Source organism: Erithacus rubecula (genome assembly GCF_903797595.1).
Source record: "Erithacus rubecula genome assembly, chromosome: 5".
In the NCBI taxonomy this organism is placed as follows: domain Eukaryota; kingdom Metazoa; phylum Chordata; class Aves; order Passeriformes; family Muscicapidae; genus Erithacus; species Erithacus rubecula.
The window spans coordinates 11,471,648-11,493,932 of NC_136687.1; the positions used below are offsets into that span (position 1 = coordinate 11,471,648).

Sequence of the window (22,285 nt, forward strand, 5' to 3'; positions counted from 1 at the left end):
GAATCAATTGGGTTTTCATGATCAAAACTAAACTTGGTAGTTGTTAAATAACACCTGGAGTCTTCAGATTCAGTAACTGATCTTAGATAGCTATCATGCTGAATTTTTTAGATTGTAATTAAATATACCTTATCCATTCATGGCAGATGCATCTTACTGGTGCTGCTCAGTTCCTGCCCTCCCTTGTGCTGATACAGGTATTTGTAGAGCTGAAATGAAAGAAACCAGTTCTTTATTTTAAAAATAAAAAAAGTAATTTCAGTGTTTTGGGGTGTGGTATTGACCTCCAAGGGAGTATCAGTGGGAATGGGAAGGAAAGAGGGAAAGCTTGGAGTTCCCTAAGTCGTCTTCATTGTTAGAAGGAACATAACCAGCTCTATTCTGGTAGTGAACAGAAGTTCAAGAAGAGGCTGTTGCTGTAATGATATATCTGTTGCTCACAATATTGTGAGGAAAGGTACTTCATTTCCCTGGTTCCCTTAGAAATGTCAGTTATTTGGAAATTCAGCAGTGTTCTTCCTGTAAGATTAGTTTAGTTGTTTTGTAGTGCAAGAGTGCTGCAACTGCAAAGGGATTTTCTCTAAGCCCTCCTATCTCAGGGAGATGGGGTGGGGGAGAGGAAAGGAAATAATTTATTTATTTCAGGGTTGAAGGAAAGGCTTATTTACTGCTCCAGACTTTCAGAGGAAAAGAAAGTCAATTTCCAGATGCAAAGAATGAGAACCATGACGAGAGGCCAATACTAAGATGTGTTTGTGCTTCTTCAAATTGCTCTCATCTATCCTTTTGACACCTGTGTCAACTGGTGGTATAAATGTTTTGAAAACAGGCATGTAGAGCAAATTGGAAGTTGCAGTTATGATGGATGGATAGGGTGGAAAAATGGGTATGCTGAAATGCAAGTGGGATTTAAAATTCTACTGGATGCACTTGAAAGATTAATTAGAGAAGATACAAAAATGTATCCCAGAGGCAGTGGAAAGCAGGGTGAGAAAACAGACTGGCCAAGAAAACTTGCAGAAGGGGACACGTTTTTACAGAGATAAAGTTAGGTTTGACCAAATGCTCTATGAGTTGCTCCTAAAGTTAAAATATTCTTTAGCTGTTTTAATAAAAAGAAAATTAGCAAAAAGTGTGGATTTGTCATGCAGCTGTATAGATGAGGAGTGTAGATGAGGAATGGTTTAGTCACAGACTCTAGACAAAATTAATAAGGGAAAAGCCATGGACCAGTGGGGTAAAGGCAAGATACATACTGGGATCTAGGAAAAATAGTAGGAAAAAAGGTGTTTCCAGCAGAAATAGTTACAAAGTAACCAATACCAGTGAATGCCTTCCTAGTCATTTACATTGGAAATGGCCGGATACAAACTGGAACAAATGCAGAGGAAAGCTGTGGGTTTACAACTTCAGAACTGTTTTGTGAGAAGGAAATAAAAGCTTGGAGTTATTTGTCTGGGCTACAAAAGTTAGAAGTAGATAGATAGATAGATAGATAGATAGATAGATAGATAGATAGATAGATAGATAGATAGATAGATAGATAGATAGATAGATAGATAGAATTACTGCAGGGAAGCAGAACTTTTAAGGGAAAGGACCATTCTAAAACAAGAAGAGATGTATAGAAGTTGGTTATCAGTAAACCTAAAAATTAGACAATAATTTGACAGTAGTGAGAGCAGTAGGATTCTAATAAAGCCACTCAGTTGTAATTGGGAGAAGCTTTATTCCCTTTAGGCTGAAGCTTGGTAACTTTGTAAAGAGTGTATGGTGGGCCTTGATAGAGAAGAATTGCAGAATAATTGCAAGTTGATGACTGGAGATATCTTCAGATTTGTGTTTGTATAATGAGGGATATTTTGTGTCTACAAAAAATCGAGCATCATAGAGAAAACCAATCAAATTTTCAAAAATAAAATTGACATTATCTCCCTTTAATGCTAGTGAAGCCTTCTTTGGAATAAAAAAAGTTAATTTTGTTTATATGGTTATAACAAATTGAATTCAAAGCTATGCCAGTTGTACATGGTAACAAAAGGTGAAAGGAATATCTGTAGTGCAGGGTTACAGAAGATGCTGTTAGAATTTGAGGGAAACTAAAACAAGAAGTCTCACTTCTGATGCAAATTTTGGGAACTAAGAGCTTGATGTGAGTATGGGCATAATGGTGTCATTCTAAATTCATGAAAATAGCTTTACAAATGAAGGAGAGGCAAAGTGGGGTCAGTGCAATTCAAACGCATGATGACAATTTTAGCCTAAATAGAATGCTCTTTGTGACTAGATGAATTAATTACTGTAAGACAGTGCTCTTGCTTGTCATTCTGATTCTTTCTGCTTGTTAATCACTCCTAAATTATAGCTATTGCAGTAATATTAAGATTTATTGCTTACAAAATTTTGCTTATCTATATTCTAGTTTAGTGTTTTCTTATGCATTAATGTAAATGTTTTGGAATGTTTCTTATTTTACATTTGTTTTGTCCTCTATAGTACTTTCTTTCTGCCTATTAAGTATTATTGTTACACTGGAACACTGTATAACTGTTTTAGATGTTTTGCTTTCATAGTCAAGCTTGATTTATCTATTCAGCAAAGTTGATGACATACCAAGTGTGAGCTGAGAAAGAGATAACTGTACAAATAATAAGTTACAATGAGAAGGAACATCTGTAGAATGGTTTAGCTTACTCTTTGTGCCCCATTGGTGTTGTTGCAATTGCAGTGTTTCCCTTCTTGCTTTGTATAATGGTGCTAACACACTTTGGGAAACTCCTGAAGGTACTGACAGAACTCTAGATTGCTGGGAATGGGATAAAATTTCCTGTGTTAATCACACAGAAAACTTGAAACATGAAAACTGTTAAAATCCTTATCCAATAAGATGCATTATAGCAAAACTAAGACAGATTAAATAATAATAATAATAGGAAAATGGAGGCTTATTTATTTATACAAGGAAGCACTTATCTTGAGTTGCACAAATTAGTGTGGTCTTATTAAGCACTTTTTTTTCCTTGCACTTCTTTTTCAAAGTGATCCTTTTGAAAAAAAATAATTGGGGAAATTAACCTTCTATTTATCCAAACGATTGTGTTCTTTCTCTATGGTTTTTTTGCTTGTTTAATTGCAAAGATCATTTGCATAAAAATGGGATTTTAAGACTTGAACAGTTTCTGATACTTTTTCCCCAGATACATGGAGTAAATGGTATTTATTGCAAACTAAAACAACTTTGGTTTAGTAAAATTCCTTGCATGCTTTGTTTACACTGCATTATTAATTAATATTTGAGAATATAGTTTTAAAAGTTGCCACAGAAAAGATATACTGCTGAAGTATGGAATTCTCTTTCCTTTTCCCCCTCCCCATCATGTCTTCTCCTTTCTCTGATGAATTAAGCTACACTTCTGTAGTTCCTCCATTCTCTAAAATAAGCAGCATCTTAGCTACACCAAATCTTTAAAATCAGACTGAAGTTTGCAAAAGGTGTTTCAGATTATTTTTTCAGCTTTCCAAAAGATCTTTGTAAAGATTTCTTACAAAGAAAATAAAGTGATTTATAGCAAAAGTTATCCAGAGTGAGGTGGAAATTCAGAAATGGAAATTTGATTGGGATGTATGATCTGGCAAAGCTTACTAATCATTATCAGAGTTATTACTTTAGTTTGGGCACAAACTGGTCACTGTATTATGGAAAAAGTGGAAGGGACAGTGTCAGTACCTTGCCATAAAAGTTTTGATAGCTGAACTTGCTTATGTATATCTGATCAATAAAGAGTTGAAAATTTCTTTTGTGGTCTTCCAAAATGAATTTATTTATGCATTAAATTCTGGAGTCATTAAATTCTGGATTGACAGATAATGTATTGTGTTATCATATTTAATATTTTTAATGTTGTAATTATATTTACTGTTTAGTTTGTGCTTTTTTGGAAGATCCAATCTGGATCTTCATACAAAATATCTTTGTTAGATAATTTTATGTAGTGACTGCTTGGAAAATGTGAAAATTCTAGTATAGAAGAGTAAATTTTATGATTCTATCTAATTAAAGAGTGAGAAATTTTTGAATTCATGTTTGAAATGTGGAATGCTGAACTGCAAACAGAAAATAATTCTGAAATGTAATTATGATTTCTGTTAATTTAGATTTCACATATTGGAAAGCTGAAAGATTTTCTTCTACAACACAGAAAGGATTACATTAATGCTTACAGGTAAGTATGCACTGTGTTTAAATGGGTTTATCTATAATTTATTTATTTATCTTAATGCTTATAAAGTGAGCAGCTTTAAAACTTACAGGCATAATGGCTAAAACAAAACCAGAGATTGTTATTAATTGGCTTACTGTAAACCACTATAAGGTGGAGGAATAGTGCTGTCATAAGAAAACAGGGCACCTGAATAAAATGAGACTCAGAATTTGCAGATGATTTCTGGCTCTTAGGAGTAAGTTCTGAAAGAAAACAGCCTGACAATTAAAGTCCCACACCTTTTAAGGACAGAGTGAGTTTCTGAATGGATTCCTGGAACAGCAGGGTGATCCAGGTTTTCCCTTTTTCCCTGTGATACCAAACCTACCTGTCGTGCCAAAGTCAGCATCAGCAGGTCCTGGAGGACCATGATGCAAACTCTTCAGGCTCTGGAGTGTGAATTCCAGGTGAAGGACACCAGTGAGGAGACACTCAGGAGTGTCAGGGGACAGCAGCACAAGATTTATTTTTCTGTGACAAAAACTGTAGGCTTCAGCTGTGGTAGTTATCATTGTGTGAAGAAAGTTTTGATTCTCTTCAGCCACTAGGAAGCATTCAAAAACTGATGTACCTGCTTACCTGTTGGTAGCTTTAGTAGTAGGATTTTTAGAACCTTAAAATTCAAATTTACATGTTAGTGTTTATAAGAAAAAAATAGTATCTTCTGGTCTGCAGATACTAAATCAAGTTATCCTAAGATCTAAATGTTAGTGCAGCTTGTATTTTGGTGAACTGAGTACAAATCATTGTAGCATTTGAGAAATGTAAACTTTGCTTTGTAGTGAAACTTTGTTACATGCAAACTGGGTGAATCAGCCCTGTCTGCATTCCAGTTCTGACACAGCTCTGACTAAAGCTGAGCTGTTTCTTCAATCAAGGTAGATAAAATACAGCCTAAATTCATTTTGTGTTAAAAACTTCCTAGATACCAAATAGAAGTGCTGTCCAGACAGATATCCTTTCCCCAGGAAAAGACAATAGCAGTAGATGAGCTATCTGCAGTTCCTTAGGCTCAGTCCATATTGGAGGAACAGTTTTTCTGAGAAACAACTCTAATTCTGAAATGGTCTGTCACAGTAACAGCAATTCTACCTCATTAGTGGAATCAAAGTGTGTTCTGAGTAAGTTATCAGACAACTTCTGGTACCCCATTTTGTCTCCACAAGAGTTTAAAAGCTGTGCTTTGTTATTTTGAAAACAAGAAAGGAAGATGGCTTGTTTTATAAGTGAGAGGCTGTGGGTGCTATTCAGTCAGTGCTGGTGCAAATGCTGCTCAGGATGTGCACAGTTCTGTCTGTGAGGTGGATGAGGGATGCTTTTCCAAGGAGCAAGCAGTAGTAGTGCACAGTTCTGTGTTATGACTGGCTCTACTTTTGAATGCCTGTTGGAACAGGGCATGAACAACACTAGGTGGAGCCAGCAATTTAATACTGACTAAACTGGGTGTACTGTGTGAAAACTTCATGTGCATGCAGAGGTTGAGAAAGTGCCAGTAATTCCAGTGAGAGCAGTCAGTAGCAGTTAAATTTTGGGTAGTGTTTGTATTTTATTGACAGTAGTGTGCTTAAAATGGAAATGGAAAGGGTAAAAATGTGTCCAGGTTATTTTACTTTCCAGAAGTTTTTAATGCTCTCTTTGTAAACAAGTTTTAACAAGTTTTTCTGGTAATTCTCAGTGGTTTTCACCTTCCTCTCCCCCCAGCCAAGTCTTCATTAAAGAGAGGAAAGAAGTGTCATTTTCTTTATTAAATCATAAAATAATCCTGCAGATCTCATCCATGATTGCAGTTGATTCTGTTCATAATGCTCAAACTTAAATTGGTTATGTTTAATTTGACATAAAAATGTCAAATTCCATACCAGATTACTTGTGCTGTTCTACTTCATGGATGCAAAGAGCATCATAGCATCTGTGCTGTCAGTCTTGCAGTCTTAGCAAGACTTACATCTTAGCAAATGCCTCACTCACTCAAGACAGCAGTTCTAACAACTCTTCAATACTTAAGTAATGGGGACAGTTTTTTGAACAATAGAATACTAAAAGGCTGAGTTGAAATTTATCAAGGAGATGTCAAATTTCATGAACAAAATTACTATTCTGTATTTTGTCAGTCCTGCTGTTTGTTTTCCCAACTGTAGCACCTGTTGATGAAATTGAGCTTTTGAGTTGTGAAGTCGTATTATAATGTGCCTTTTAAAACTTCTTCATAATGTGTTACAATCAGATTCTTGATTGCTTCTTTAACCTCACCACTGAAGACTATGAATTCTTCAATAATTAAGTTGGGGTTTTTTTGGTATACATGAAATATCCCACTACAGAGGGTATGTCTTAATTCATTTGTAGAGGAAAATTTTTAGAGATGAGAAAGTTAGTTGGAAGAGTGGTTATTTGAAACCAAGGCCCTGATCTATTTTATCAAACTTCAACTACTTAAATATATGAAATACCTAAACTGACTTAGTAATTGCTTATTTACCTTCTTCTTGATTTGGTTATTACCTACACAAAATATCAAAGTGGCAAAGAGATTAAATTCTTGATGTAGTGATCTAAGCTTGCTGGCTTACCCGTCACTGCAGCTTTATCCTCGCCTGTTTATTAGGTTTTATTTCCTTTCTCTTACCTGTAGGGTTTTTACCTTTATGTGATAAGGAATTTTTTGTCATGGTTTTAACCCCAGGTGACAGCTCAGCCCTACAGAGCCATTAGCTCACTGCCTCCATAGTGGGATGGGGGAGAGAATAAGAAGAGTAAAAGTGAGAAAGCTCATGGGTTTGAAATGAAGGGAGTTTAATAGGGAAAGAAAAAGGCACATGCCCAAGCAAAGCAAAGCAAGGATTTCATTCACCATGGCAGGCAGGTGTTCAGCCATCCCCAGGAAAGCAGGACTCCATCACACCTAACAGTGACTTGGGAAGACAAACACCATCACTCCAAATGTCCCCCCCCTTCCTCTGTTCTTTCCCCAGCTGTGTGTGCTGAGCATAAAGCCATATGGTCTGGAATATCCATGTGGTCAGCTGGGGTCAGCTGTCCTGGGTGTGTTCCCTCCCAGTTCCTTGTGCATCCCTAGCCTCCTCACTGGTGGGGTGGGATGCAGAGCAGGAAAGGCCTTGGCTCTGTGTAAGCACTGCCCAGCAATAACAAAAACAACCCTGAGTTATTAGCACTGTTTCCAACACAAATCCAAAACATAAACACTGTACTTGCTGCTGAGAGGAAAATTAATTCTATCTCAAGCAATATCAGTGCATGCAAGTTGATGACTCTTCCTGGAAAGGAGAAAAGAGGGACTCTTGAGTCCTGAAGTTGTTAACAAGATGTGGATAGTTTTTAATTTTTTCTCATTAAGGAATAACTCCTTTCAGATGAAGATTTCAGATGAGGTTCCATTTTTAGTGTATTGACTGCTATGCATTCTGTGTTGTTCCTCTCAGTCCATTTAATCTAGTGCTTTCCTACACTGCTTTTTACACTGTGCTAGGAGAGATCCTGTCTTCAGTCTTTGGTAGCTTGTCTGATGTCTCATCTGTGAACAACTTGTGCCTTTGCTTTTCATCAACTCCTTCATGTTTTTGATCACTGAACCATCAAGACAATTAGTATGTTTGTGTTAAATATACTTCAAGGAACTAGCTTTAGTGCCCTAACACTTGGAAATTTGAAATCATCCTCTTGGGATTCCCTCACAGCCTTCAGCTTCTCTGAAGGATCTTTCAAGGTTTAGGCAGTTTAAAGACCAGTAATTATTCCTACTGTTTTAATGAGACATTGGAAAGGAATTGAGAGAATTCTAGATTTTTATCACAGAATACCTCATACTTAAAAGAAAAACACTTGAGAGAAGAGCTTTCAACCTGGGACTATTAGACATGTCATTAATTGTGTTTTGCAACTGCAGAGATACTTACATAGTTGATCAGTCATCAGTGTAGATGACTTTTGAATAGAAATGTCACTTTTTCCACCAGAAAGGGCTACATGGATGGCTTTTGATGTATCTTCATTTCATCCTTCTGTGGTCCTTCTGTGCAGCTGTGTTTAAACATTTGTTGTTAATTGCAAAGAATATACCTTGAAAAAATTATTAACAAATCATCTTTCTGTCTTGAAAAATAATATTAGTGGCCAGTAATTATGCCTCCTGCCCTAGCATTTATCTATCTTAAGCATTTCTCTGTCTCAAGGCAATAAATCAGTTACATCATTTGCCACTTAATAAAAAATCATTGAATGCTTATGCAGCATTTTGTGGAGAGTGTTTCCTTGTATTTAACAATAAAGGAAGTAGCCATTAAAGGACTCTAAATATAGTATTTTGCTGGCTTCTGTACAATGCCAGGCTGCATTCTTTTCTTGACTTAGTCACATTTTTACAAGAAGCAAGACTTTATTTGTTGTATTGAGGTAGTAAAACATATAGAATGATCTCTAAAGACTTAATTTCCAGGAGAAAACAAAAAAAAATACTTCTCTGGGAAGTATTTTCAAATTTTTTTTTGTTTTGTTTGTTTGTTTGTTTTATTTAATTACACTAAATAAATATATCACATTTCAGAAATAGTAATTTTTCATATTAGCATTCTGGAATGTCTCAGCAATATTGTACAAAGTTGCAAGTGCTAATTCAGGTATACCTTATATTGCCTATTCTGATAGCTGAGGCTTCCACACAGAATTTTAAAAAACTATGTAAAAGTTGTTGTGGAATGTCAAATCACAAACCATTTGAATCAAGGACCTTTTAGCTTGGATTTATGTCAGACAGCATTTGGATGGAAAAAGGCAGTAAATGAAAATGCACAAAACTTAGTTAAGTAAGAAATCAAACAATTTAAAATATACTAGATGCCCAAAGGGAAGGATGTGACTGCTGTATTTGCACCTAAGGTGATATATACTCATATGTGCACTTAACACATGGGGAGCATTTCTGTATGGATTTGCAAGGCAGTATTTGCAAGTGGTTAAGTTGGGCAAATCTCTACTAATTTATAACTAATATTTTCTGTATATTGCTTGTCTCTTTTTTGTAATACACTGTTGGAGGAAAACCAAATTTTTCTTTTTGATTTGTTGCCTTTATTGGATTAGTAGGCAGAAGATGTTTTATGTACCAGCAGAATTACTAATTCCAAAAGCTAATGTAATGTCAGCTTTGCTTCCTTGTGCTTTGCCAGCAAAATAGGATCATAGAAATTTAGACTGGAAGTACCACAGCTGAAACATCCAAAAAGAGAATGACTAGTATTTTGATTGCTTTTAAATATTTCTTTCAGTGAAGATTTCATATTCTCATTCTGCTTTTTCCTGTTTCCTTATTCACGTTACTAGAATAATGTATCCCATTGTAATGATGACTTTTTATGCAATAGCATGTTGTTGTGTTTGGTTTATGATCCAGTATGATCCCAGATGACTTTCTGAAGAACTGTTCCCTAATCAGTTGTTCCCCGTTCTCTGTGGGTTCAGATAATTGTTCTTGAGGCAGCAAGGAGCTTCTGACCATTGTTTATTGAAATTTTTTGTTTAATTTCTCCAGGCAATATTGTTTTGAATTTAAATCTTTTCTTGATATGGTTTTAATTTGCTTAACTTTATGCCTCTGAAAGTTTAGTAGGTATATACTTCATTCTGCTGAGTTATTAATGAAAGTATTAAATAGCATCAGATTTGGGACAAGATCCTGTGAAACACAACTCAGTGTTTCATTCTGTTTTGGTGTATAACTACCCCCAGGTTCCAGTTTGCAGGTTCACATTCATATGGTGCTTATTTCTTCTAACTCATTTATTCACTGGTAGCTTGTGAGAATGTTATGTGAGATGATAACAAGAGCCACCCCAAAATACAGCAGTGATTGCATTTCATCCATCCATAAGACCTGTTACTGCATCTCAGCAGCAAATTACAGTGCCTGTGGCGTACTACTGATACATCTTGGGTGCTGGTAATCTTTTTTGTACTTTTCTAAGTGCCTATCTATTATTTATTTATTCCTGTATTTTTCTAGACTGAGTGGTCTACAAGTCTTCTGTGATTTTTTTGTTCCTTTAACCCTATTTTCAAAGATAGTTGCTAACCTTTGTTTTTTTATCAGTCTGTCACTTGCTTATTCTCTCCTAATTCTTTGCAGTGAGGATACATCCTGTCATTTGATGCATTTCCTATTTTATTCCAGGGCTTGGTCTCCTCTCTCTGCACTCTGTGTGAATGTGCATACACCCTGGGCTTTTTTGGAAGTTGGTTAGTTCCATTCAAGAGCACAGCTTTGTCCCACAGATAGGAGGGATATGCAGCTCACCAAGTTTACCTTCAGCCTTGTCACAGGAGCCACTGCACCTTCAGGTACACTTGTGCTATGACCTGGTTCACATAGCTCTCTCTCTCACACTGTTCACTCAGCAGCCTGTTGACTAATACATTATCTGACACTTGCTATTGTTGATAACATCAACAATGAATTATGATCTTTCTAAAATGGCAGGTATTACATTTGGCCCAGATGATTAAGAAGCAGTAAGCTAAAAGGAATAGTAACTGCAGCTTTCAAGTGACATTAATGATGAAAGTTAGTGCAAAAAAACCCCAAACAAAGCAATAAACATCTAGAATGAATTAATATACTGCATATAATTTTACTTCTCTGTTGAGTAATAAGCCAAGACCACATTCTTATGTGTTTCTTCTAGTAATGTTGGCAGAGCAATCTCTTGTTATCACTGGCATCTGTGCCCAGTTGTGTCACATCCTGCACTTGATCCTTTTCTGAGTGCATCCCTGCATGCTGTGTTCCTTTAGATTTGTCAAGAGAAATCAGAAGTAATTTGCACTTTGTATTCTGATCTTTCTGTTTGAGCTCAACAAGGCTCAGTTGATCTCTCACTGTCTACTTGATAGTCACTGTCTTCATTATACTCTTCACCCACTGTTAAAAATCACAAATAAGCCAAGTTGCCTTCTAGCCCAAGTTTCTGATGAACTTTTCTCTTATTGACATGGATGAAAATCCAGAGGAATTTCTTTTTCTCCTTTCTCTGTTCTTTTTCTGGGCATATCTTGGCTAATTATTCTGATTGCTTCTGCAAACCGGATTTGCTTGGCCCTTCTTGATTTTAGTGATGGAACAGTCCACTGCTGTGATACTGCCACTGCTCTTCTGAGCATGCATTTTTATCTCTGACAAACAAGACACAGCTGGATTTTTTTTCTGTTCTGTTGTTTTTTGTTTGATGTTTTTATGTGGTTTTGTTTTTCTTTGGCTTGTTTTATTTTAATGAATGGTTCCTCTTCCGGTAGAGGATGGTGATTAAATGGATTTTCAGTATAATCTCCATGTGCAGATTTACTGGGGAGTGCAGTGGGGACTTCAGTACCCTGTTAGTACTAGTGGATGCCATATGTGTTCTGACATAATGGGATGTGATTGTATGACTCCATTCTTGCCTTCCCAAGGAGGTTGGGTTTCAGGTATCCTTCCCTCTGAGTGGCTTCACCAGCTCATGTTCAAAAGCACTGGTACCAGACGCTGTGTAAGCTGTAAGCAGTTATAAAAGGAAAAGTATTCTGTTTCTTGTTTACTGGATTAAGCTGCATTTTACTAGCTTTGAAGCTGTGAAACTCCTATTTAAGAATTTGATCTACCCTGGTTTTCTATAAGTAACTAGGGAAAGTAACTTAACAACTTGCTTCCCAATGTTAAAAAGCTGTTGCAATTATCCTCAGTGTATCACTATACTACCACTAGTTAAACTGTTAGTAAAAAATGAAGTGTGCCTGAGGCAAGTTTTTTCAAATGTATTTCTAAGTCTGATTTTAAAGAAAATTCTGATTTGTGTTTTGTAGTCTTTATTTTACCCTCTTATGTTAAAAAGTGCCTAGAAAGTGTAGAGCTCTGCAAATACTACAAAGCTGGGAAGGGTACAAGAAGCTAGACTTAACAAACACGAGAACTTTGTATCCTATTCAGTAGCAGATCACCCAGAATTTATTTTTGTAATCTGAAATAGAAGAGTGGAGTTCTTTCATCAAGGAGCCCTCATGCAGCTGATTCTCCCTCCTTATTTCCCACCTAAATCTGTGTGCCCCAAAAAGCTCAAGCAACTCTCTAGGCTGAGCTCACTGAATGATATTATGAATTATGCCATACCAGATGGTCTTAATGGTCCCCTTCTGCCTTGGCCTGTGTGGAGATGGATGTAGGTATGGATTTCCTGACTTTACACATGCTTAGAACTTGCTTATCCAACAGAGTAGCAACAAAAATACCTATACAAGCTGTGCAGAGGGAGTAGGGGAGAGATCTGCCCCAATATATTTACAGTATGAGTTATCTTATATTGCATTTGTAACTGCCCATGTATCATCTTAGCCAGGTCGGGGAAATGCTCTCTTATCAGCTATTTCTAAAATCAAGCAATTTCAAATCTTTCATCCTCCATAAGCTGCTTTTTCAGCGAGTGTGATGAACAGTTTCAGCTTAGAAAAACACTGATTATGGCTGTGATAGGAATTTTGCCACAAATTTATGAAACCTGGCTGTCCTGAGCAAAGGAAAGTATTGAACTACTAAAAATAAATGGAAACACTACATATGGCTGGTTTTCTCTAAGGAATAATGGATAATTTTATGACATTTAGTATAGGGCAAAAAAGCCCTGATGTTTAGATGTCAAATATATTGCAGTTTTGGAAAACAAACACGTAAAATACAGATTATGGCTTCTAATTAGTTTGTCTTACTGTTTGCTTGCTAATCTGTGCTTGTGTACTAGGTGATCAATAAGCAGAAACTGATTTTCAAGTCAGATGGGCCATATCCTGATTTTTTATGTAAAATATGGGATGGGAATGAAGAGATTTTGGTATAATACTCAAAGACTTTAGAGTATCCTTAAATCTTTGTGGGGGAGATCTGGACCTGTGCTTGCAGTGCACTGGTGATGCAGGAAGGAGCTGCATTGGTGAGATGGGCTTGTGTGAACCTGTGTGGCCATTCCTGTGGCTGGGATTGCAGCAGACACAGGGGAGCTTTGGCATTACTGCAGTGAAGTGTGTAAGAGATCTCTAAGGTTATCAGGCTAAATATTGAAGATCCTCCCTTTTTACTTGTATAACTGCATTAATGTAGTTGTATTCCACATGAGGAAATTTTCACATATAAAAAAAAATTCAAATGCAGGTATGAGTTAAAGTTTTCTTTCATTTTTTAAAAAGCAGATATAATAGGCTGTGATCACTGCATCATCAGGAAACCCAATATGGACTTTTTTTTTTTGCTGTAACAGAGTTTTATCATCCTGTCAGCTATGGCTGTGGAAACACTCTTAAATACCTTGATACAATATGCTTTTCTGCTGGTTACCTACAGTCAGTTAATATTTTAAGGACGGGCCTCCATTTTTATTAATTTATCAACAAAAAGATATATTAGTATTAGAAAATACTAAATGCATAATGTATAATCTAAAATAGAAATAAACAATGCAAGCAGGTTTTAATAAATATTGCAATCAATTTGATGCATTATTTTCCAGTATTCTTCCTCTAGTTTGAATTCACAGTTTCAGAGTACTGCTACTTTAAAAATGAAGCACTGTATTTAGCATAATAAAAGCATATTTAAGTAAAATAAGTTCCTTTTTTGGTACTTCTTTCAGTATTTGAGCTATTCCTGTATCTTAATTGGTTTTGTGTTTTTTAGGACACTTCATTGGAAAAAGTACTGAGGGCAGTGATATATTTTCTAGTTGTATTTCTCTTTATCTGTTTTTGGTTATGTACAAGATGATAGGAGGTACTGCTTTTTCTACATACTTTACTAGGAAAAGTGTTCTAAAGAAAAGCCTCCCAACATTATAGGAGTGGCATTTTTATCAGTGGTAGTTACTCTACTTTTTATTACTTTTTCTGTGAAAATAAGTGTTGCAAAAAAGTTCTCACAAAGATGGTGAGTCACAAGAAGGTCTGAGGTGTTACTTGGGGATTCTGTGTTGGGGATTTTTCAAGTGATTGGTTTGTTTTGTTTCTCAGCCACATTATGTCTGATTATGGGAGGATGACGGATACAGAGCGGGACCAGATAGATCAAGATGCCCAGGTGTTTATGAGAACCTGTGCTGATGCCATCCATCAGCTCAGAACAGAAGGTAAACTAAGCAGCTCTTACATGGTTTTTTTAGTTCTTGATAAAGGCTAAGGTAATGGTGAATCTTGAATGCTTCAGGAAAAATATTGGGGAGGTCTCGTTGCCTTTTGGTTTGCATTGGTGTAATCCAATTGGCTGATTAGTACTGTAATTCAATTTTCTTTAATGATAGTGGAAGGAGAAGCCAGAGCATAGAATTTTGCTTATGTGTTCAAATACACCTGTTAACAAGTGTAAAAAAGAGTTGTAAATATTTGCTGTTTGAGTAGTTATTCAGCAGTGTGGCACAGAGGCCTAAACCAAAGCTCTCTAAATTTGATCATTGTCTTTTACTAGCTTGTCTACCTGTAAGGTATTACAGGTATCATACTTCCAAGTTTGAGATAATTGAATAACTTTAACAGAGTCCTGGTAAATTAAAAGTGGTTTTGACAAGTTGAATATGGGATCATACTTTACTACACTATCTTGTGAAAGTCATAGAGAGAGAATTTCTCTGTTGCCATTTTCAAGTGGGCTTGCTGCATCTCACTATTTTATTCATACACAAAAGATTTTAATCAGCTTAAAATGGCATCTAAACACAGTTGTAGCATTATTCAGAATCATTGAATGTCAGCTGTGCATGGAAACTGCATAGTATAAAAATGAAAAATATCTATATATGTGAATTAAAAGGATGTTTGACACAATAAATCCCAAAAATTTTCACATTGTCAATATACTGGGGAATTTGAACAAGTTCAATAATTCAAACAAGTTCTAGATCTAGATCTCTCAATCTGTTTTGCTGTTCTTAGCTGCTTATTCCTGTTTAGAGTTTAGTTGCCATAATAGAAGTGTGTGGCATATATAAAAATACTATAGTTATTTTCAGGTTTTGGTTTGTTGTAATGACTTGCTGCTACAGAGAATATATATTTCAACATATATAAAACATATGTTTATATGTTTAAAGAAATACTAATATATAACATATATAAAATGTGACTAGACTTTTGAATATAATTTGCATATCAACTGAAAGTGCAAACTGTTGTGGAATTCAGTAAAAAGTTAAAAGACTGTTTTATATTTTTCTTTTGAATTTCAGCACACAAGGGTGTCCAGTCTGCTCAGGTGAAGGAGCACAGAACAGCTGTCTTGGACTTCATTGAAGATTACTTAAAAAGTACTTAGTTTACTGAATAATTACTAATGACTGATTGTATTTTCCAAGAAAGGAGTCTTGCTCTTTTAACCTGAAATTTTGTTTACTGCTGTCTTGAACAGGAGTGTGCAAGCTGTATTCTGAACAAAGAGCCATCCGAGTTAAGCGAGTGATAGATAAGAAGAGACTGTGAGTAATGTAAAAAAATAGTTTAACTGTGTCTTTCACTTGTAGGACGTTCAACAAAACTATTGTTCAGGTTTAGATTCTAAGGAGCTTGTTTAATGGAAGTTTGTGGTTTGATGAGCAGCTTCTATTGTCAACAGGTGCATTCCAGGGCTCTCTACACTTCAGGCATGTGGAGTCAAGTCTGAAAGCAGCAGAGTGCCATAGCTGTATTTCTCATTTAGGTAAAGGATAAAAGCACCAAATCAGTAACATGTGGGTTAGTAAAGCTATTTGACTTCTACAAATTCACCAATTTTTTTTTTTTTTTTGCTTTTTTTAAAAGATCCTATCTTTTTGCTAAACAAGTGACTGTTGTTAATAAATACTGCTTGGCATGGCAGGTGTTCATGGCAAGTAGAAACATGATGAAAATAAAAACTAGAAGGTAACTTCTGAACAGAAGCAAGAGCTTCCCCTTCCTTTAGTGGCATTTGTTAAGGCTGCTGATGTAGAGCTGAAAATGTCTAGGGGACATTACAGGTGATGTGCTTGCCACATTTTTGGTCTGGTGTGATTTTTTTTCCAGTCAAGTTTCAAACCCTGTACTTCTTAACTTTCTTTTTCCGCGTGCTCCCAGTTGTGAGCATGATAAGGAAAGTGAGCAGGTTTGCAATGTATTTAATACCTGAGAGGCTTTCCATGTCTTCTCACTCTGCATTATTTGATAAGTAACCTCAAGGTCCATTATCTATATTATAATTTAAAAAAATATAGTTCTAGAACATGCACATAAATGAATTCTTGAGCATTTTTCCAAGACTTGATGATGGTGTTTGGGTTGATCAGCTACAGTTACACTGAACCCAGAGAGATGTTTTCAAAAGTTCATAGGTATATTTTGATTTTGTTAGAATGATTCAGACTGATTAGGCACAATTAGAGATTCACTCAAATATATCCTCATGAGACATAGTAATAGTACATATGGAGGAAAAGACCAAAATCAAGAAAACAAAATACCACAAATCACTTCTGAAACTTTTGAAACTTGTTAAGAAGTAATAAGAGAAAAATAAGGCATTGGTGTTTTTGTAGCTCCCACCACTTTTCAGAAAAAAAAAACATACAGAAACAAACTGTGTGATATTTTTAATGTGTAAAAATACAGAATCTTATCAGTATTCTTCATGTGAAGGAGCTTCAAAGAATGATAGCATTGTTCCTGCAGTCAGAGCAGTAGCTAATGAATACCAGCTCTTTTGTTAGTATTCTTATGTTACTGTTGCCATGTGAAATCCCAGGTTCAGGATTTCTCCAATAAATAAACAGAGAAGAAATCTCAATTTGATGTGCTGTTTCAGAAGTTGGAGTGCCACTTAACTAAAGAGCAATAAGGCATTAGGAATTAACCCAAAAGATGTTTTTTTTTTTTATTGGAGGGTCCCTCTCTTCCTCTCTTTATGGATGCAAGAACTAGAAAACAGATGTTGACCAGGTGGAATCTGTATGCATTGCAGATGTGATGTGATGGCTAAATTGTCATTTAAATTAAAATTCAATTCAAATAAATCACAGGGCATAACCCTATCTTTATAATGACTTAAAGAAAAATAGTAATGTTGATTTATAATTTCCCTGAGGATGTCAGCAAGTGCTTTATGTGATAAGAATGTGTACCCCCTCTTAAGAGAACATGGCATCCTTTAAATGGTACATCCCAGACACTTTGTTCATTTTAAATTGAAAGTTTCCTGTATTCCTATACTGTGCACACTAAGGACAACAAACAGTAAGAAATGTGTTTCTTTAGAAATAAATTAATCCTAGTGCAGCTCTTCCTTCCTGCAGTGCAGTCAATTTAAAATACAAACATATCAGACAATACTGAAAAGTTTGACAGAGAAATATATTTCACCATGTTTCCTTTTATATTGATAACTATCCTCTTCAACAAATTGCCTGAGTATTATAATTTTCTTACAGAGGTTGCCTTTATGTATTCACTCACATTTTTTGATTAAAAAGTTCAGATGGTTAGGACTACTTTCACAGAAAGAAAAGCTGGGAAATAGAAACACAAGCATTTTGTTCTGTAAAGGTACTTGGGTGTGATTTTCAATTTTAATGTTTATTGGTATTCAAGATTATATTTAATTTCAATTTTGAACTTCTTTTTCCATTGGAAGATTTTGTGAATTATGTATGCAATTATTCAAATCAGGCTGATACTTTTGTTACCTGGGGAATTGGTGTTTTATTAGTATTAAAACTATTATTTGAACTGCACAGATATGTAGATAAGTTTTTTTCCCTTATTATTAGTCAAATTTGAGAGGAAGAAGATGAGAGAAGAATTCTTCTCTGTAAAATTACCAAAAGCCCAGTACTTGCAGAGGTTTTATAACTAAAAAAAGGTTCCCTGCTACAGTTTTTTCTTGTTAAATAGCAATCACTCAGTGATTGCATTATATCCTGTTTTTCACAGAATTTTCTAATTATAGGTCAGAATTTAGACACAATGCTGAGAACGAACACAAAAAGCAATACCTTCTGTTAGGCACAGGGGAGAATTGCAGATTTTAATTAGATTAACTTTGATTATATTTGAGAGGGTAGGAAGTGGTAAAGGGTAGGGTGGAATCACCTGGCACAGCAGGTGATACCACCCATTTGTTTTTGGATTTTTGGTTCTCTGGCAGCATTATTAAACATTTAACTGCTTGCTATGTAGCAGTTACAGAATTCATTGTAGACAACAATAAACCACAGAAATTTACTGGAAAAAAAACATGTTGCCACTAATTTTCAACATTTTTTGATGCCACACTGAAACATACTTAAACAAGTACTTAATATATAGTCACTGAATAAACTTCTCATGTTTTGCATTGCCTTTGTAAATTACCTAATAGGGACTTAGAAGTACTATAAGAAAACTAATGATATTGTATTTCCTTTATGATAATTGAAAATGTAAAGTAAAATTATCATTATTATTTGAAAAAAAAATAAAGTAGTGCTTAGCCATTGCTACTAAAATTTTTCAGTATGACCTAAATGTTGACTTAAAAAAACCCCAAAACTGGATTTTTGAAAGGAAGTTTAATACAGTGTATTTTTATGCTGTAACCTTCAATATTCTCAACTCTGGGCATGTGTGCATTTTGTCCAGGAATACTAATCATGCTTTCTTTGCCTTTGTAACAATATTTCAGTGACAGTTGCTAAGTACATTTTGTATCTTGGCTGGAAAATCTTTAATATGAAGTTCACAAAAATTATTGAATTAAAAAGTATTGAATTTAGTAATCCATGGTTGTTCTCATTTTAGAGAAATATATCTGTGTAATATCAGTTAAATCATAGGCTCTTGTACTTCCAGGTCCAAACTTGAACCTGAGCAGACCAATGTGTCCAAATCACCTCTTTCCTCTGAAAAATCTTCACAGAGTCCTTCAGAGGATTCAGAAGAAAAACTTTCTGCAGAGGAAAGCAAAGGTAAGAATAAAACGTAGTTACATTTTACTTTTTGTGGCAAGACCTGTCTGGTCAGTAGTACTTCCTTCACTTTAGAAGGGTCAATTGCTGTGATTGGTTTTCCATTTTCATCTTCCCTGAGCTGATCAGGCTTCTGTGCAGCATATTGTGAGACTGAGGAAGCAAAATCTTAAACTTTTTGACATGCAAGCTAATAAACAAGTGATATGCTTTGCTGAATTCTTCATCCTCATAATAACCTCTTTATGAACTTTCATTTATTTTTATCAATATCCTATCTTCTGAAATTTGTCTGATTTTTCCATATTCCTTTCACTGAATGCAGGGAATTAGAAGGTAGGTCAGCTACTCTCTGGGAACATTCTGTAGTTTTTAAGCACAGAGACCTTGAGTTGGACACTTCTGCAGTAGGAACTAGAAGGTGGAACATGCTCACACAGAGGAGGTTATTGGCTGGTCAGATCCAGTAGTTTTGGGGCTTTCTTCCTGACAGCATTGAGTTGCCCTGCTGGGAGGATTGCATCTCATCTTTCAGTGGGCAGGAAATAGCCAGAAGTCCAAAGCAGTATCTCTGACCTTGAGGTCATTGCAGATGGAGCAGATCTCAATGGGATTTGCAAGCACTGGTTCTCATTCCTGGTTGCCTGCATCTCAGTCTAAGGGATAGAAGCCATTTCAATGCTATTAGCCATTTCAGCCTGTCCTGGGATGTGTATGCTGGCAGAGCTTTGGAGCAGAGTGCCCTTTGGAGTACCACCACTATGCAGATAATTTCAGGTTTCATGCCTAAAGAGAAAATTTGTTTCTGTGATTCTGATGTTGCTTTCCCTGGCTTGAGGTTTCCCACTTGTGTTGTCTAAAGGAGACCAAGGTGCTCCTTTAAATGTGTTTTACAGCAGGAATTTTTTTCCTTCTAATTTCATTACACTGGGATAACAGTTTATCAGGATAGAACAAATGCAATGGTTGGCCATATTATTCTGATAAATAGTTTTTTCTTTAATGATTTTTATTAAACTAGTTAAGTTCCTCTGTTAGGTGACTCCAGGGCCATACAGAGGGTGGATTCATGTGAAGAGGGTGCTCCACTTCTGGATGAGGTCTCTAACACTGAATTACCTCACAATGTGTGAATGACTTCATTTTCTGAAAATGGCTTTGCTTATCTTCCTAACCAGTTTGTACTTCTGCAGCCCTCTCAGTGTGCCTTTTTTTCCCCCTTGACACTGAATTTATTGTAAGAAGTACAGGTTTTGATTATGTGCTGTTTCTAGTGCTTACCTTTTTATAGTGTGTCATGAGTGATGCAGCACACAGGCACATAGATGAGTTTCACCTTAACCTGTTATCAGTGTTTTGCAGCTGTGAGCTGGTGCCACTGGAGAAGCAGCAGCATAGTAGCATCTTCATTGCCCTGTGATCTTTCCTTGTTACCAAATGTCCCTGCAATCTCTCGAAGTGTGCACTCCCACCACATAGTGTCATTACAATTTTTAGCTCCAAAAATCTGTGCCACACCATGGAAAATACTGTTCCTTGGTTGCCTTGGACACATTGCAGTAAATAGAAATGCAGCTATTTTATTGCACATTAATTTTGATTACTCCAGTTCTCCCTTTCATTAATTTTTGCTTTAATTTTTATGAGAAAGTAGGGGTCTGCCATACAAGTGGTGCTGCTGCAGTACTTACAAGGGGTTGCTGACTAGACTTTGAGAAAACTATGGAACTTTTATATCAAAATAAATCTGTCTGGAACAGTATGCAAATGCACACAGCCTGTGATTCCTCACATAAGGGTAAGTGCTGGTTGCTGCTGCTTATAGGAATCAGCCTTGTGACTTTGCTGGTAGGTGGTTATCACAGTGTGAAAATAACATGAACAAGATGACTAGGAAACAAGAAGCTCAGTTTAAATCTTACAGCCTTTGATTTAGACTTTTTTTTTCAAGTAACTTTTCAAATTTTAGGAAGCCAGAGAAACATTTGCATTTTGAAATAAGCTTTGTCATCCTCAGGATGTCGGTTTAGAGAATGGTGATAATTCATTTTTGAATGAATTAGCCATCAGCAACATGCCTGGGTCCCTTGGGTTAAATCTCATCTGTAAAGATACTTTTGAGAGCAGCTTGTGGTCCTGTCCTTAATTTGAACACTGTGATGAACAGCTGAATGTACTACTTGATGTGCTGAAGCACAACTTGGGTTTTGTCTGGTTTTCTGGCAGAAACCAAAGCAAAATGTGATTACCTTTGTTTTGAGGCAAAGCACCTGTTTACATTAGAATTATAGTGGACATGCCTCATGATAGGAAAATAGTCTCTCTGGAGAGTGCTTTTATATACTGGCAGTATTTATTTGCATATTACAAATTTGACATTTAGTTTATGGAAATAAATGTAAATAATGGGTAGCTTTTGAACTGGTCCACAAGCTTAGCAGCTGTCTCTTTTCAGCATGGAAGAAGGTTCAGAGCACTTGATCATTATTTTATATCTCTGTCATGAGTTAACTACTTCTCTTTCTTAAATAGAAATGTAGTTTGGCTCTTTTTTTTTTTTTTTTTTTTTTGCTGGCTGAATTGCAGAAAAGCATTAATGTCAGCTCTGTGAAATCTGCAGAAAGCCCAAAACATCCCACAGTGACAGGAGGAACCCTGGGGAGATACATATTTCTTGCTTACCTCTTACCATAAGAGTATTTGCTTATTAGCCATCACATTGGATACAGGTGCTGTTTTTTAACAGTGCTGGCAGGGCCTGAAACTAATTGGTTCCTCTGGGATAAAATAGGAGGAGTTTTCTCTTTTTTTTCTCCATAAACTAATTATCTTTTTTAATACAGTAAATAATTTATTGTAATGTTGATATAATGTAAGTACATTGATTACCTAAACAAATAAGCTTTGTGTATCTGTGAAATAGATTTTAAATGCTGATAGTACCTCATGGAAAAAAATAGTTGGATGCTTTCTAATCAATATTTAAAGAGATTCTTGGGTTTATATTTTACTACTCATAAGAAAGAACTGATCTATTTTTTGTTTGGGGTTCTTTTT

General features: G+C 35.7%; 1 protein-coding gene across 1 annotated transcript in view; it reads left to right on the plus strand.

Moving 5' to 3' along the window:
- STX18 (syntaxin 18) overlaps positions 1-22,285 on the plus strand; it is a 59,358-nt gene that overhangs the window by 29,761 nt on the left and 7,312 nt on the right. Inside the window, exons 2-6 of the mRNA XM_079306858.1 lie at positions 4,156-4,223; positions 14,298-14,413; positions 15,506-15,583; positions 15,685-15,751; positions 19,113-19,228. Coding sequence (XP_079162984.1) covers positions 4,156-4,223; positions 14,298-14,413; positions 15,506-15,583; positions 15,685-15,751; positions 19,113-19,228 — 445 coding nt within the window. The remainder of the gene's footprint in view (positions 1-4,155; positions 4,224-14,297; positions 14,414-15,505; positions 15,584-15,684; positions 15,752-19,112; positions 19,229-22,285) is intronic.